This window comes from Piliocolobus tephrosceles, chromosome 13 (genome assembly GCF_002776525.5).
Source record: "Piliocolobus tephrosceles isolate RC106 chromosome 13, ASM277652v3, whole genome shotgun sequence".
Lineage (NCBI taxonomy): Eukaryota > Metazoa > Chordata > Mammalia > Primates > Cercopithecidae > Piliocolobus > Piliocolobus tephrosceles.
Genome location: NC_045446.1, coordinates 103,124,905 through 103,142,655, shown reverse-complemented (window position 1 = coordinate 103,142,655; position 17,751 = coordinate 103,124,905). Strand labels below are relative to the sequence as shown.

Below are 17,751 nucleotides of genomic sequence, written 5' to 3'. Positions count from 1 at the left end.
TAACCTCACGGAGGAGCTGCTTGATGTACAGGCAGATGCTGGGCTCCTAGCCCATCTGGGGGAGGACAGCAGATTTGGAAATTTGAGTATCTCCAGTTTTGTAGAGAAAGCGTCGTGGCCTCCACATGCTCATGCCCACCCCACGCCTCCTCTAATGTGTTGTGCCTGATCAGATGGGAAGGTAATCCTTTGCAGTGGAGAGATTTAAGCTGTTATCTAACAGACTGCGGGTGGATTAATGAGGCTTTCTGATAAAACCTTAAAGGGGTTAGAGTTTCATTTTCCCCTTCGTGCTCAGGGTGCAGGTGAAAAGAACCAGCTGGTTGACTGTGTTGCAGTTTGGACCAGAAAATTAGTGAAAGGAGAGACAGGGCCAGGTAGCGGGCAGTGAGGTTCAAGGTAAAGGCTGGATTTTGGTGCTGGCTCAGCCTTAGGAAATTCTGGACAAGATATTGGATCTCCGGGCCTGTCTTCCCTTAGCTTCAAATGGGAAATAATAATACCTGCCTCACAGGGATGTTGTGCAGATGAAATGAAATCTGACATGAAAGGCCTTTTTAGAAGATAAAAGCACTTCCCCGTGTGAGGCTATTATTATCATGGACAAGAGACACATTGCAGGGCTGGGGCTTGGCCTAAAACACCAGGATTCTCTGAGACCTTTGAAGGATGGTCTTTTGGCCTACATTTGCCCACGTGGAGAGGAAGAATTGTGCTGGCACCCACAGACTTCCCTGAGGAATGGGAGAGCCAGTGGTGTCTGGCCATGAGTTTGGAGATAATGCCATGACAGAACAGGAAGCCACATTCACTACTGGTGACTCACCCACATACTCTTGAAGACAGAGCCAAGCCCAAATTCAAGGTCCTGTCCTCCAGAATGACACATGCTCAGAGTAGGGTGATCACACCCCTTCTGTCTATGCCTAATTCTCTTTTTCTTGTCCATAAGACTTCTCACAGGAGAAGAAATCTTCCAAATCCTTAATGAGTTTAAATTCTAGTGGGAGAGAAAAAATAAAGACACAGAAAAGAATTTCATAACAATGAAGTCATTATGTTATGAATTTAAAAGGCAGCACAACACAAGCATTCAGGGAAAGGATGAATCGCATGGGTTGGGTACAATTGCATGTGGAGTGGAGTGATTGAGTACCTGGTCTAGATCTTGGACCAGTTGCTTAACTGCTTTGCACCTCAGTTTCCTCACCTGTAAAGGGAGAATAATGATAGTGCCCATTTCATTAGACAGATCTGGAACCAGTCAAGTATTTAACAGGTGACACCTATCATTTTCATTATGTTGGGGCTTTGTGGATGTGTAAGATTTAAAGAGAGGAAAGGAGAAGGTCTTTGAAACAGAGGAGAGAGGAGTGAGTGGAATGCCTGCAGACACCCATTGGGAAGCTGGCCTAAGAGGAGAGATGGTATGGTGGGAAGCTGCCCTTCAACAAACACTGCTCAGGCTTCCCTGAGATGCTGGACCTGGACCACAGTGAGCAATGACACCCAGGGTAGATGCCCAACATTGGCTGGCCTAACTGGGAACAAGAACGTGACCCTAAAACCAAGCCTACTTTAAGGCTTGTTGAGATTATGTTGGATGGTTTATGTGCAAAGGCCGTGTAGAATTTTGTCACTATTATTTGTAAAGCAAAATAATTTGAGGGATAATAATAGATATGCTTATTTTAAATTATACCTACAACTTACGAATCATAGCTCTTACTCATATGCAGTGTACGGAATGCATCTATAGCCTACAAGAGTTAAAGTACAATAATGGGAGCGCTTTATCAGGAAAACTTCAGAGAATTTAAAAAGCTCTGTGGTCTTACTCCCCCTGCAGACACGCACGCACGTGTGCAGATGCACCAAGTAAATGAGTTTGCCCTTTATCTTGTAGACAGTTGTGAGAAGGTGCCTGGGAAGGGGTACAGCATAATGAAAGTGATGTTTCAGAGGATTCTCCTGGCTGCAGTGTGCACGATGGCTTAGAAGGTGGAGTGAGATGGGGAGATCAGCAAGGAGGCTATGGCAATAAGTCAAGTTAACCAAATCCAGCGCCCATCTTTTTCTTATTTTCCCTTGATGTTTATGCAGCGCAGAATTCAGCAACGCCGAATACTACTGAATGTACATTTCAATCCTTCATGCTCTACCTGTGCCTGCTGTGTGTGCCACCTAGATTCTCTTGGCCCTCCTTGCCAGCCCAGCCTGCCATTTGGAGGCCTACTTCTCTATCACCCACCTTTAGGGTAGAGTCACATAGAAACCCTTCCGACCGTGATAAAAATCCTCACGTTTAAGAACTCCAGAAAAGAGCATATAGGGATGGCCGGGCGGGGGCATCTACAGAGGTATGCTCAACTAACACGACCACAACAGGAGTGCCCATCTCCTCAGGGCTTCCATGTGCCAAGCATGGTGATGAGAGCTTTATAGAAATCATCTCATTTAATCTCCACAACAAACCCAAGAAGTGGGTATCATATCTCCCCTATTGCCTTTTACGGACAAGGCAATCTTAGTGAGGGGCTAAGCCACTCACTAAGGTCATGAAACTTAAAACTTAAAGCGAGGTTATGAAATTTCAAGTGAGCTGGAGGAGGGCTTTGAGCCTGCACTCCCACCACTGAGCTTCCTGCCTCCCTGGGTCTCATTGGAGTCCCTGCCTCACTCTGGACCGTTAGTTCAGAGGATTCTTGAACAAAGGTAAGGACACTGAAGATACCTCACCTGGCCTTTCTGAGTCTGAGATACCTTATTTATGAAATAAGGGGACATGGACTAGCTATTTTGGAGCAATTAATTGTATTTAGACAATGAATCAGATGAACTCTAACAAAGCAGATACAGTCGGCCTTCTTTACCCTCAGGTTCCAAATTTGCAGATTCAACCAACTGCAGGGTGAAAATATTTGGGGAACAAAACTAAAAATAACACTCCAACAATAAAAAACAATACAAATTTTAAGAAATACAGTATATCCACTATTTACATAGCATTTACATTGTATTAGGTATTATAAGCAATCTAGAGATGATTTAAAGTGTATGAGAGGATGTATGTAGGTTATATGCAAATACGATGCATTTCATATAAGGGACCTGATCATCCCCGGGTTTTGGTATCTGTGGTATCAATCCCTGGTGGATACAAAGGGATGACTGTAGAGGATTAGATGATCCCTGAATAATTTTCAGCTTGGACATTCTAGGAGCCTTTTCTTCAGCATCTTGTTTCAATAATTCTTACTATCTTGCTGTGCCTTTGATCTAGTCTAAATCACCTTGCACACTAACTCACCTATTTTAATGTGCAAATTCATCTCTCAGCAGCAGCAAGATGAACTCCTTGTGTGTGTGGGGATGTGTATGTGTGTGCTTGTTGCCTGAGGGGAGTTGAGGGATCTAAATAAGCATCCAGAGCTACCGAAGATAAGAAGCCCAAATATAAAGTTGGGGACAGCTGTGATAATGGAGTGATGCTCCGGCTGAGCTGAATTGGTACATCTGGCAGGCAGCCTCCCTCATTTAAAGCAGCTCCTTCCAACCCCCTGGTGACAGGAGCCCTGCTCCAGAACTGGGGAGATCTGAGGCTGGGGTGGCTGGCAGAGGTGATTGGCAGCCCATTGTTCCCTGCTTTGCCAGCACCCTAAGGCTGCCACCCACCTAAGCCAGGGCTGAGCCTCACAGCAGCCAGGAAAGCCTGATCCAGCCCCTGGGCAAAATCAGACCACAGGGCAGAATATCTCCAGGGAGAACTCATTCATCATTTTGCCTTTTTGAAATTGAGATCAAATTAGAAGTCTTGTTAAAAGGAAAGAAGTCATCCAGCAGCTTCAGGTCACAGAAGCCCAGTGCTTGGCTGGCATGCAGCCACCCACAGGGCCGGGAGCTGCTGGAGGAGGTGCCGGGCAACTGGATGTCCCGCTGGGCTAGCACTCCTCTTTCTAGGGCATCAGGGAGGGTAGGGGCATGCAGCTCTGGGGCTTTAGGAGAAAAGGGCTAATGACGTCCTGATGAATATATGATTGGAGCTACAGTCGTTGCAATCAACAGGTTTTCCTGATTATAAACTGAGGACGAACTGCAAGTAACAGAGTAGTATCTGTTTGCGAAGAGGACTTCAGAGCATTGATCCTAGCACCTTCCACTTCACACTGGGTCCTGTTGATGCCCATGCACCCCCGGCCCCAGGCCCTGACAAGGAGCACTGCTACCCTATCTCTGAGCCCTGAGTGGGCTCTGGTCTTGGGTGGGATAACCCCATCCCACCCAAGACCAGTGCTTTCAGCCCCTGCTGCCATGGGGTCATGTAAGAAGGCAGGCTGCTGGCTGGCAGCTGGCTCTTGGGGTAAACAGAGCCAGATACATGCTTGCCTTCAGTGAGACGGCGGACCAAGGAAGATGAGCAGATCCATGAGGGTGGCAGGGGGCAGATAATGGGTTCATGGTCATTTCCAGTCTCAAAAAGAGTCGCCATTAAGTAAACACTTTCTATCTGTCAGTCACCTATGCTAGGTACTTCATGTATATTATATCCAAACCACAGAAGAGGTAGGTGTTGATGTTCCATTTTATAGAGAGGAAACTGAGGCTCAGAGAAATGTGGTGACTTTTCTGCAGGTCACAGTACGGAGAGGAATGTTTTACATGCAGGAAGAGTTAAGAACACAGCTTGGGGTCAAATTCTGACTGCCCTGCTTACTGGCTATGTGATCCTGGGTGGGAAAGTAGTATTCTCTTTATATCTTAGTTTATTTACCTGTAGAGTGGAGATAACACCTGCCTCACAGTCGTTATGAGGCTTATGTTGGGGCAAGATCTTCAAGTTTTGATAGGGTGCCTAGTGCATAGCAAAGGCAAAATGCACGGGGGGCTGGGCATGGTGGCACACTCCTGTAAACCCAGCACTTTGGGAGGCTGAGGCAGGTGGATCGCTTGAGGTCAGGAGTTCGAGACCAGCCTGGCCAACATGGTGAAACCCCGTATCTACTAAAAATATGAAAATTTGGGATACAGGCACATGCCTGTAATCCCAGTTACAGGAAGCTGAGACACAAGAATCGCTTGAACCTGGGAGGCAGAGGTTGCAGTCAGCCGAGATCGCACCACTGCACTCCAGCCTGGCCCACGGAGTGAGACTGTTTCAAAACAAACAAACAAACAATGCACAGGCAGGATTTATTCTCTCTGCGTGTCTGCAGGATGCCAGTCTGTGAGGACCAAAAGCTCATTCCATGGGAAAGGGAGTCAGTTCTAAATGGGTTTTCTTCACCTCTGATTATTCTCTCCTTTAATGGAACCCTTGGAGAGCCTCTATTTTCAAGTTATTTAGAAAATGAGACCTCTTACTTAAAAAAAAAAAAGTCATGTGGGATTAAATGTCTTCTGTCCTCAGAATATTAGGTTAGCACAAAAGAAATTGCAGTTTTTGTCATTGCTTTTAATGGCAAAAACTACAATTAGTTTTGCACCAACCTGATACTTCTTAGTTGTACTCTTTCCCTCAGTTCTCCAAGAAACTCTTATTTGAACCAATCCTCAAGAACGTGCTTACAATAACAGCCCCGTCCTATTGTTTCCCCTCAACTCTGAACCTCAGTCCCACTTTGCGGTGCACTGGAACCGCCATCCTCACGTCATCTATGAAGACAGTGAGCAGCTCTGGACTGTCTGTTACTTGCCACCTCTGCTGTGGCTTCAGGATGGTGATGGAGTTCCATCCCAGCCACATCCTCTTTAGGATGGAAAATCCCAGCTCCTCTGCTTGTTGAACCAGAAGACTCTGATTATCCGGAACAAGCTGTGTCTCCAAGGGTGGTATCGGGGCTCCTGGCAAGTGGAGATGAGGCCTTCTTGAAGATGGCGTTGGTATTTTCCATGCTGCCTGGAAGGTTTGCAACAGTAGCATGTGTTGGGGTAACAAGGTTGGGGCAGTGGCGGGGGTGGATCCACACTGGAGAGGGAGAACACTAGCATGTGAAACGTCTCTTCCCACCTGTGAGGAGACAGCTTCAGGTGCAGCAGACTCCTCCAAATTGGAGATGACTGCTCTTGGCAGGCACTCTGGAGCAATAATCATAACATAATTTGACATTCCCCACTCTTTGGGGAAGAGAATACACCTATAATAGCCATTTTCAAGAGCCAAGGAGTGCAGCCAGGGCAGGGGAAGGAGGGGCCTGAACTTCAAAGGAGACAGGCCTGGTGGTTATGAACACAAACTGCCTTTCTGTTTTCAAAGCTCCACGGAATTCTCTGTGAAAACAGCAACTTCTGCACCCTCTAATTTTCTTCTTTGTGCTCTGATTAGCATCAAGCTGTTCTCCCCTTGCAATTCAGTAGTCTCTTGAAGGGTGTTTGTTTGCATGATAGGACTGATGGGCAGGTCCTGGCTTCTCTACAGTGGCCTGTCACTTGCTTGCCACCCAGGGTGCCACCACAGAGTGCCCCAGTGAGCTCCCTCCAGCCATGTGCAGTACAAATCAATCTGAGTGAGGGGCTCAGGCCATTGATTTTCTTCCACTGCCCGCCCCCGTGCCACCAAATGCCAATTATTTATATTGGTTTCAGAAACAGAGTTCTTAATTTAAGCCAACAGCTGCCTTACCTGTGAAGAACACTTTCTTTGGATGTGTTGAATAAATCTCCCTGGAGGAGGATTTCCTTTCCTACATGCTTCAGAGAATGGCCAACTTTGATTGCTTAAAGGACACGAGCTTCTCCCTTTCCCAGACCCTTCAAACTTAACCCAACTGACGTCACAGTCGATACCCTCAATCTCAAGATAGAGTCTGGTAATCTCTTATATTTGGGTAGCACTTTATAATTCCCGAAGTGCCTTCACCTCCAAAACTTCATTTAACCTTTACAACAACGGAGGAGGTAGATTGGGCAGGTATTAAGTGTTTCCAGAAGCAGTAGCCACAGCTCAGAGAGGTTAAGCAACTTGCCCAAAGTCACATGGCTGGCAGGTAGCAGGGTAGGACCAAAAGTCTTCGGAACTTTGGTCTGGGACTCCTGACATTCACTGTACTATGACATTCACTGTACCTGCCTCCTATTCTAAAATGATTATGTGATTGTAAGCAGGAGCCAGAGAGTAGTGCCACTTATTGGACTTCTCACTTAGGGACTTGTAGTCCACAGGTGACCCTGGTTTAGAGCGACCCTGGGGCAACTGGAAGGGAGCACTGCCTCTGGGGATGGGGTGAGAGTACAAGGTGGGGTAGGGAAATGAACACATTCGCATCAGTCAGGGTTCACTGCAGAAAGAGAAGCCTGTGCTTTGGCACCTTAAGCAGAGAACAATCTAACCCATGGAACAGGGTGCCTATAGCACCACCAGATGGGCTGGAGGAGGGTGCCAGGAGGGACCCCCAGGAATGATTCCCAGAAGGATTCACGCAGAGCTTTCCTAACAGGGGAGACACCACCTACCACTCACCCCACTGAATTTAAGAGCACACGCAGTGGCTGCAGGCCAGGAGTCTGCTGCAGGCCACTAATGACGCCAACGCAACTCTCTCAGCACTCCACAGCTGGAAGATGGATGCTGAAATCCTGCTACCAACAAATCTGATGTTCCCAGCATACTGCCAGCAGAAAATAGCAAAAAGGGTAGGAAGCGGCATTAGATTGGCCACAAGTTCCCATCTACAATTGTTGCTACACGGGAGTCTGGGCAATGTGGCATTTTGTGAGGTGGTTTCTCTCTTCTACAGAACAGGAAGGAACATTCAAAGGAGGGTACAATGGAAGTTGAGTAAGCCAGTACACAGAGTCCACCACAGCAGCCAGCCTAATGCCCACTCTCTTGTTACCCATGAAAACCCGACATGCAAACACTCTGACAATGAATATTTGATTCTGAAGTGGATATATCAAAGGTCTTTATTAGCATAGGAACCACCCACAGAGTGCATTTGTGTGTTCCCCAAATGCACACAGACACCGTATCTCTCAAGAGTCACTGATGTATTTCATTGTAGAGTTGAGAATTTCTAGGCCATGAAGCTTTCTCAGTTGAGCAGCAAACCTGTCACAATCAAAACAAACAACCCAGGACATAAGTGCCACGGTTCAGGCTTCTGGAACCCAGAGCCAACACCCTCTCAGATGGAAGCTGGCTGAGAACGTCAGTCCTATCACTGGGTGGAACAGGAAGTGGCTGTGCCATTGGGGTACCCTAAAGATCACAGAGGTAAGTAAGACCCTCAGGGAGGCCCACAAAGCACTGAAAACACTTGCCGCAGGTGGCAGGTGTGTCAGGCTGATCAGACAGGACCTTGCTCTTGAGAACTCCCCCATAGGTTGCCACTTTGAAGTCATCCTAGCTAATGCGCTTGCTTTCTATAGAAGAAAGATTTTAACTATTCCTTCCATTTGAACAACCAGACGGAACTTGAAAGGACCTTAGATATTATCGAGGCCAACCCCCTCAATCTACAGAGGAGGAATTAAAGGCATGTGGATGTAAGGGAAGGAGCCTCTCTCACTCAGTTCCTGGGGTTACCCCTGCTCTATGCCAGGGCTCCTTCGCTCAGCCACAGGTGGACACCCCCCAGAAGCACGTGCAATGAGGTGCACCTGCACATCAGAACAGGAGCAGAGCAGAGTGGAGGTCTGAGCTTAACAGAGAAGCCATGGGCACAGTTACAGCCCACATCTCTTGCCCTCGCTCACTGGGGGCCTCGACGTGCTGTTCTGTGTCTCTGCTTCTCCACTGTTTCCTTCTGCATGAACATGACCCTCGCTGGCCATTCCTCCATTTGTTTAGGCTGAGGCAAAGAACATGAAGTGGGGGTCTGTTTCTGGAAGAGTGGAGAAGAGAGAAAAGAGGGAAGAGAAGGGGAGGTGGAGTGGGGTGGGGGAGAAGGAGGATAAAGAGACAGGGAGAGGGATGCAGAACAGCGGAAAATGGAATGGAGAGAAGGCAACGGCAGCAAGTGTGAGCGGCAAGTCCCCATCAGACAAGCTGATTCCCTCTCTGGTTGGAGCCCAAAAGCTCCCGTTTCTGCTAGAAAGGCTTTCTTCAGAGAAGCAGCTATTGGGCTTAACCTAGGTCTGCACAGAAAGCATGAGGGCTTCCCACAGCATCCTGTGTGGCACGCAGTCCCAGCCAAAAGTCAGCGCCTCAGCTCAGCTGCTTTCCGCAATGGGACCGACACTGGGTCAGCCTGGCTCCGTGTCCACAGCATACCTGGGCTCAGCTGTGCACAGCTTCCCTAGAGCAATGCCTGCGTTCACCTGCACGGCCGTCTTCTGTGTGTCACTGCCTGCGAGCCTTAACAAGACCTGCAAGAGGTCTGTCTTTAGCAGGGAAGACGCAAGGTTGGGCACCTCCATGCAGTTACCAAGGCAGAGGGCAGCGTTGCCCACCAGAACCTCATCCTCCGAGCTGAGCAGCTTCATCATAATGCTCAACTCTGCAGGGAAGGAAGAGAACAAGCAACAGCTCCTTTTAATCCCCAAATAGGAGGCTGGCAACAGGACCTGAGGGGCGCAGGGAGGTGTCAGTGGACACTGAGCTTCCCCAATAACTCTGCAGCAGAACTTATTCACTGACTCAACGGCAAACATTAACTGAATGCATATGAACCTCCTCAACTCCTTGCTGAATCTCTGAAGTATCTCAGCTTCAGAACAGTCTCCAGCACAACACAGCTGTTAGATGAATGAATGCCATGTGTCAAACAGGCCTGTCTTCTTGAAAGCCCCTGTTCTTAACCTCTCACTGCACCAGGGTGAGAGGTCCCATCCGACAGCCCCCAGGTGGGAGGCAATGTGCTGGCAACCTATACCTGCAGGGTATGAAACAGGATCCAGGAGAAAGGCTCCAGCTTCCATGGTGGAGCCTCCTTTAGTTCACCTTCTGCGCATTCCAGGGAGCTGGTAAGAAGAACATTAGCAGGCTGCCTCTCCTGGGAAGCCTGCTGTGAATAACTACAGCTGGTTTAAGTTACTGGACTAAAGCTAGGCTCCGACTCTGGTATTTCCCTTGTTCACTAAATGTTGCAGGTGTTTTCCCCCCTCCTTCTGTGAAGGCAGAGAACTGAACTTGGTCAGAGGAGGGAGTTTCCTAGCTTTGACCCTGTTATCTTTGAGCTGTCTGTCAGCTGGGTCTCCGGTCTGGGCATCCTACCTGTGTGCAACCAAAAGGCTAATTAAATGCTTTCAGATCTGACGTGAAAATCTTCCGTAAACATTGCTGAAGTCTGGGAGAGGTTAACAGCATTGCTGCTAAGTTCCTCCTCGACCACAGTTCCCTTTGCAGCTTCAAGGGTGGATGAACCTCTGGGATGAGGGCTCCTTAAGGAAATCATCACTTACTTTTATCCAGTCTTATTACTTCTTCCCGAGCTTCGTGATAACTATTCGTGCAGATAGCTAGTATCTTTATAGCATAACGTGATGCAGTCTCGCCTCCTGTCTAGATTTCAGAATGAAATCAGAAAAATAAAATCAGTGCTATGATTGCTCTTGACCACAAACCACAGCGAGCAGTTATTATAGTGCTAGTGGCTTCCTAAACTCTGAAAAGAGAATTCTATGGAGAACGGCATATGCTTCCTGGTGAGCAGGCATGGTCCCTGCTGGAACAGTGTCACCCGCATCCTCTCTAACCCAGCCCACACCCCTGACAGGAACGTAGACCCGTCATGTACACCTGAGTAATTGCCTCCAGAAGGCTTTATGAGCCAGTGGCTGAGAAGAGAATGATGCTGATGAATGGCAGACCTACCAAAAAGGGAGGAAAAGTCCCTCCCATGTCATTTTCCCATTTGAGAATGAGGACTGACTTGCCAAGGCTGTTAGGCTGACAGTCCTGCATGAGGAACCTCAGGAACCTAGATCATTTTAAGAGGCGACAACTGTCGAACACCGCCCTTGCAATCTCCCATGTGGGGTCTTTAAAAGGCATGTGTGCATGTATGCATGCATGATGCACAGGTATGCATGCCATCAGGAGCTTTTGGTGGGTTTGCAAAAGTCATAATGAATGACAGTCATTGTTCAAGTGGCAGCCTAAACTTCAGACCCCCTGTGCTGCCCCCTCGGTGTCACCTCTGCCCCAGCAGTAGCCCACAGAGCATGCTTCCCTGGCCCACTCAGCCTGAGGCTTTATGAATAAAAGCCATGTGTCACCACACTAACATGGGTGTGTGGACCTCATGGGCACACAAATCATAGGTGGGACTCTGAGACGGACTCTAATATAATAATCTCCTTCACCCTTGCAGGTGAATCCAGATAGCTGCTCTACCGGCTTGCTTAGATTCACCGCACTCACTTCACAGGGAAATCCCAATATCCTTTGGCCACATGGTAATTCTGCAGGCTACATGTCTCATAGATGAGTAGCAAAACCTGAGCAAAACAATGTGCCTGAAAGCCACTCAGATCATTTTTATCAAGAACAGAGGCCATATATTTTAAAGTCAGGCTTGAGGGGTAAGCAGTCCTTTTTTTTTTTTTTTTTTTTTTTTTTTTTTTTGAGATGGAGTCTTGCTCTGTCGCCCAGGCTCGAGTGCAGTGGCACGATCTCGGCTCACTGCAAGCTCTGCCTCCCGGGTTCATGCCATTCTCCTGCCTCAGCCTCCCAAGTAGTTGGGACCACAGGTGCCTGTCACCACGCCTGGCTAATTTTTTTGTATTTTTAGTAGAGACGGGGTTTCACCATGTTAGCCAGGATGGTCTCGATCTCCTGACCTCGTGATCCACCCGCCTCGGCCTCCCAAAGTGTTATAGATGTATCTAATGAACAATTTTCTTATTTATTGAACAATCTGTTATTGATGTTCAGAGTATGGTCTGGGTAGACAGGCAGAAGCAAATCCCTATCCAAGAAGTTTAAAATCTAGCAAGGAAGAAATGGCAGCACATTAACCAAACAAAACCCACCTTAATTCTGTTCCTTGAATAAAATAGGAGACTTCTGTACATTTCAGGGTTGTAACCAATAAAGTGATCTTACCTTCAGGAATTTCATCATTTTCTTTACCACTCCTGCTTGCAAGGCCTCCTCAACAATTTTCAGAGAGGAAGAAAGGGTCCGGCTCAGAACACCAGCAGCTCTCTGAATACAGCAGAAAGAGGATAATTAAATGTCCTTTTCAGAAATGCTGACAACCTTTAAAAGTTAACAGGAAGTTTGGTGAGGCAAAAGCAATCATTAACATTGGAAGCAAAATATAAAAAATAGGATGGCCAAATAATAGCAAGCACTATTCTTTTTAATAAAACTGTCACAGAGCTGCAGTCATAGCCCCTTGCCACGCAGAGGCCCATATTATTTCAGCTTCGCACAGGATCAACCAGTTCAACTCTGAGAAAGGAAGTTCTCCCTTGTGACTCCTCCCAGAGCTCTGATATCAGCAGGCCCTTTATTAGGGGGTGTTTGATTTTCTGGATTGGTCTTCTGTGTCATTTATCTTTATCTTTTCCTCTGTCTTTTGTTCTAGTTTCTGGGATAGTTCATTTACTTTATTTCCCAGCTCTTCTCTCTCTCTCTCTCTCTCTCTCTCTCTTGAAAATAAATGGCAAGCTGTTAGTCTTTTACGGATATAACTATCTTTAATCTTTCTCAGGATACAAATCATAGTTACTATTTTTTCTTCTGTTTCCTGTATCATCTCTATTTCTTTTGGATCAATTTTTATGTTTATCTTGGTTTTCCTATTTATGTGTGTGGCTTTCCTGCAATGTCTGGTTGACCCTTACCTGCCCACTCACATGTACGAAAAAAGCAATAAAATATGTTTGGGTATACTATGTTTATGGGAAGTATGGAAAGGTAGAGAGGTGGCACTCCCATATACCAGAAAGAAAAATGTTTTCTCCAGTTTCAGTTCTTTAAGGATGAAAGTGTTCTGACTTTATGCCTGGAGGATAGATGCCTGCCAGCAAACGCAGCTCCACTGCCTTGTACCTCTGCTCTCTGTTGTATCAGGAGTTCTGAAATCTTGATCTTTTCATTATAAGGCAAATCTGCTACTGACCAGCTATGTGTTCCTCCGTCTGTACTCTATACGAAGGTTTCCTCAGCCCTGCCTCATTAATTACCACCCTAGCAGCTGCTCTCCATCTTCAGGAAACTTGTTAAAATTACTTACCTATTGGTAACCATTGCCTGTTCACCGTCAATGTAGGTCTTTATTTATTTTGTTCCCCCCAATGGCTTTCATCTCATTTTAATGAGGACTCCAGAGGGAGAAAAGATAAACTTGTGTATTATCAATCTTGCTTCCCTAATCTGCTTCCTAAAGATCCTAGAATTTTGCTACAGTTGGCACCACAGATCCCCTTTCAGGCCCAGGACTGTGGAGACTGTGCTAGTCTGGGACCAGATGGCCATGGTGAAGCTGCTGCCCAGCAAGCTGGGAAGCACCCAATGTGGCACACAGGGAATGCTGGGGAAATCTGGCCCAAGAGCTCTCCTAAAGATTTACTCAGGGACTAGTGTAGGAAAGGTCTGGACCATCTGAGAACGGTGGTGCTTACCACTTTGGGGGTCATGGACCTCTTTGGAGGATCTGATGAAAGCTATGATGCCCCATCCGTGAAAATGCACACGCACAAAACCTTCACCCTATCCTGTCTGAATTGACTTTGGGGACGTTTAGAGAGTGCTACCCCCAAACAGGGTATGTTGGATCTACTCAGAACCTTTTTTAAACTGTGGAGCCAGTCCTCAGTCTGCAACCCTTGAAACACTGGTTTCCCAGATCCACCCTAGATATAGCCCTAATTGCTTCTCTAGGCATTAGGGCCCTGCCCTGACAGGGAGAAAAACAGGGGTGATCACTTAACGTGAGTGATGAACACTTTCTAGGGTGATGGCAAATAGCCTCTTGAATCACACTAATATTCTTTTCCTGATGCACTGTGCTGACATATAGGGCTTTCTCAGTTTTCTTATTCAAATGGCAGACACAGAATTGAGAAAGCCATTTCAGCATATATTTTAAAAAGAGGCTAAAACTATTATGCACAAACAACCTCTAGGATCACTGGCTTAAAATATGGGCCTGGCTTATTTTTTTTTTTTCCTATGGAAAAAAGGGATTCTAAATAAGTTGGACACTTAATCTGTCCAATTTGCACAGGATATTTTGAAATAGGACAAATCAGATCGATTATATCCTCTAAGCTGGTTAAATTTCAGACCATACGGAAGGGGGATTCTTAAGTTGGGTTCCTTGACTCTACGGGATCCACAGGTGACAGACATGGCAAGGAGGTCACCAAATCCCTGAAACTGCAGACAAAACTTGGTGTTTATGTGCTTGTGTGCATTATTCGAATAGTATATCCATACCGTATCTCAGAGACTCAGCAGATTCTCAAAGGTGGCAACTTGAAAAAGATTACACTGATAACAAAACAAAACAAGAACAGTGAAAGTTGCTTCTGGATTTCCCTGGGAGAAACTTACTGTCAGGATTCCTCCATCCTGGCTGTTTAGTAAAGATAGGCACCTTCTGCTCACCTCCACAGCCCAAACCTACAACAATGGGGAGAGGCCAGCAGGAGATTTTACTTTTCTGACAATCTGAATTCTCAGCAGAGCTTCTTCTGAGCACCCTCTCCTTTTTAGCACCACGACACTGTGCCCAGGTTCCCTCACAACACCATCTTTTACTGCTCTTATTCCTCCCCATGTCTGTCTCCCCTAACTCCAGGGTATTACCCTGATAGCAGGAACCACCTTTCACTTGACTTTGTAAACACAGCACCTCATACTCTGCTCAGCACACCTTGGATACCCAGTCTGTTTTCTGAGTGAGTACATGACTAAGTGATGCATCCACCCCTCAGCAGAACAAAGGGAGAGTGCATCCCTCCAGCCTTTTCCCATTCCACGGCCAGTGTGTGAGTGCACATGCTTCTGTCTCTTCGTGAACACGAGAATGGTTTTATGCCACAGAATGTGTACAGGTTGTTCCAGGGTTCCGGGCAGGGAGACAAGAACGCTGTACCTCAGAGACAAAGGGAGCCTGAAGACACAGGTTCATCATGAGTCCCAGGAGTGTGTAGATAACCTCTCTGAACAGGTCCACATCCTCCTCACACTTGGCCTTGGAAAACAAAACAAGGTAACCAATGACCTTTCTGCCTTACAGCTTTTTATGGTCATCTTTTCCCTTGGACTAGTGTCTCAGAGTTCCCACACTCCCTACATTGCCAATGTCATGAACCTAAATGGTTTTGGAGGATCAGAGACCAGTTCCATGAGTTAGTGTTGGTCCAGGAGACTTGGAAGGAGTTTCTGGTGCCTCTGCCATGGGACTATGGATCAGGTTGGCCCTGGGTTGAAAGTGAAGAGTGAGCTGCTGAGATGGGTGATCATTCAACTCCATCAGAAAAATCCTTCAAATCAGGATCAGGCAAGATGGCTGACTAGATGCAGCCAGGTGGAACAGCTTCCACTGAGGAACAGAGATGACTGACATCCTCCTAACAGACCTTCAAAGGGAAGACACTGAGAGTAGATGGAGGAAAGATGCAGAAGCGGAGTGGAGGGGAGTAACTGGGAACCCTGCATGGGGCTCCTATGTACCAAGGCTTGTTCTTGGCCCCCAAAGGCTCTTGAGGAATGGGTGAATTGAAGTGGCAAAGAGCAATCTAATCTCATCATAGGCCTCTGGAACCCCGGCAGGAGAAATCTCCTTGACTACCACAGACACTCAGCGAGTTGTCAGGGAGAGCTGCTTAGAGAAGTGGTAGGGGTGGCAAGCCAGTTGACGTGGAACCCAGAGGGTTGGGCATGGAAGCATCTGTAGTGGAGCATGGCCAGGGACAGCCATCCCCCTAGGCTCAAATAAGTCCCATAGGAGACTTTAGCCCTCGGGAAATCATCAGACCTGAACTCTGCAGGGTGGTGTTGCCCATCAAACAGGGCCAGTCCAACTTGAGGACCTGTTGCTCTGCTGGACTCCTGGGGCCCCAGCCTGGTCACACCTGCTTGCTGAGCAGTCTCGGGGGCCCTGGGGACCCACACCATAGCTTCTGCACTGGCAGACCATGCCTGACAGTGGAGAGCACCAGCAGGGTACCCCATCACCATGCACCAGCCCACATGCTCCCTCTCCACACCACAGCATCCCCTGGGCCCAAGGCAACTCCCCACATCACTTTGCTGGTGAGTGTCTGATGAGGCAGGTTTTGCTTTCCTTGCCCTGCCAGAGCATGGGAGTGCAGTCCTGCCCCTCCTCTTCCTGCTGATCACCATTGCAGATGGAGTATTGATGGGCATAGAGCCAGCCAGCAACTTGCCCTTGTGCTAGCATGACATAGAGTACAGTGGATCTTTCTCCCTCTAGGAGCAACCTCCTCTGCTTGCGAGGCACAGAGAAGGCACAATCTTCAGCATGACTACACACACAGTCATCAGCAGGGACCCTCTCCCCCAGTTGTGTTGCCTCTGCCATTGTGGCAAACACCCACAGGGAGGCAGGTACCCTGATACCTGCTAGCACCCTGCCACAGGTCTTCCACTGCTGTTGGCATGCGTGAATAAGCTAAGGTCCCATTATCACCACATTATGAAATTCTTGGGCTAACACTATCCATTGGAGTATAGTGACCAGAGGTTTGGGATCACCTTGGCTCCCCCACTGCAGTGTATTCTTAACCTAGAGGAGCCAGAAAACAAAGTCAAGGCCCAATACAAGTCCCTGAGAGTTAGAGCATCCAGTCCAGAAATTGGGAGCTGAATACTGACCCCCTAAAATCTTCTAGAAATAAAGCCAGTCAGCTGAATCCACCTTATACCACAATAAAACCCTCAAGGTCATCAAATAAGATAAAAGAAACAAATTTATCCAAAGGTCAGCAATCTCAACGATTGACAGTAGAGAAATCAACAAAGAAAAGAAAGAATCCACATGATAAACCTGATAATTCAAAAAGCCAGAATGCCTTCTTTCCTTCAAACAACCACAACACCCCTCCAGAAAGGGCTCTAAACCAGGCTGACGTGGCTGAAATGACACAAATAGAATTCAGAATATGAATAGGAATGAAGTTCATTGAGCTACAGGAGTGCATTGAAACCCACATCAAGAAAGCTAAAAATCATAATAAAACAATGAAGGAGCTGACAGACAAAATAGTCAATACAGAAAAGAACATAACCAACCTGATAGAGCTGAAAAACCACACTACCAGAATTTCATAATGCAATCACAAGTGTTAATAGCAGAATAGACCAATCAGAGGAAAGAATTTCAGAGCCTGAAAACAGGCTTTCCAAAATAAGACAGTCAGACAAGAATAGATAAAAAAAAGAATAAAAAGGAATGAGCAAAACCTCTGAGAAATACAGAATTATGTAAAGAGCCCCAATCTACATTTAATTGGTGTCCCTGAAAGAGATGAGAAGAATGGAACCAATTTGGAAAATATATTTCAGGATATCATCCATGAGAACTTCCCCAACCTAGATAGAGAGGCCAACATTCAAATTTGGGAAATGCAGGGAACCCCAGTAAGATACTTCATAAGAAGATCACCTCCAAGACACAGAATCATCAAATTCTCCAAGGTCAAAATGAAAGAAAAAATATTAAAGGTAACTAGAGAGAAAGGTCAGGTTACTTACAAAGGAAAGCCCATCAGACTAACAGCAGACCTCTCAGCAGAAACTCTACAACCCAGAAGAGACTGGAGGCCAATATTCAACATTCTTATAGAAAATAAATTCTAACCCAGAATTTCATTTCTAGCCAAATTAAACTT

At 46.8% G+C, this 17,751-nt stretch overlaps 1 protein-coding gene across 1 annotated transcript in view; it reads right to left on the bottom strand.

Moving 5' to 3' along the window:
* Positions 1 to 7,879: 7,879 nt before the first annotated feature.
* The window catches only part of TTC12 (tetratricopeptide repeat domain 12), a 50,997-nt gene continuing 41,125 nt past the window's right edge, over positions 7,880 to 17,751 (bottom strand). Inside the window, exons 17-22 of the mRNA XM_023208251.1 lie at positions 14,991 to 15,089; positions 14,447 to 14,515; positions 11,987 to 12,088; positions 10,342 to 10,441; positions 9,212 to 9,437; positions 7,880 to 8,047 (exon numbers count right to left, since the gene is read on the bottom strand). Coding sequence (XP_023064019.1) covers positions 7,972 to 8,047; positions 9,212 to 9,437; positions 10,342 to 10,441; positions 11,987 to 12,088; positions 14,447 to 14,515; positions 14,991 to 15,089 — 672 coding nt within the window. The 3' untranslated portion in view covers positions 7,880 to 7,971. The remainder of the gene's footprint in view (positions 8,048 to 9,211; positions 9,438 to 10,341; positions 10,442 to 11,986; positions 12,089 to 14,446; positions 14,516 to 14,990; positions 15,090 to 17,751) is intronic.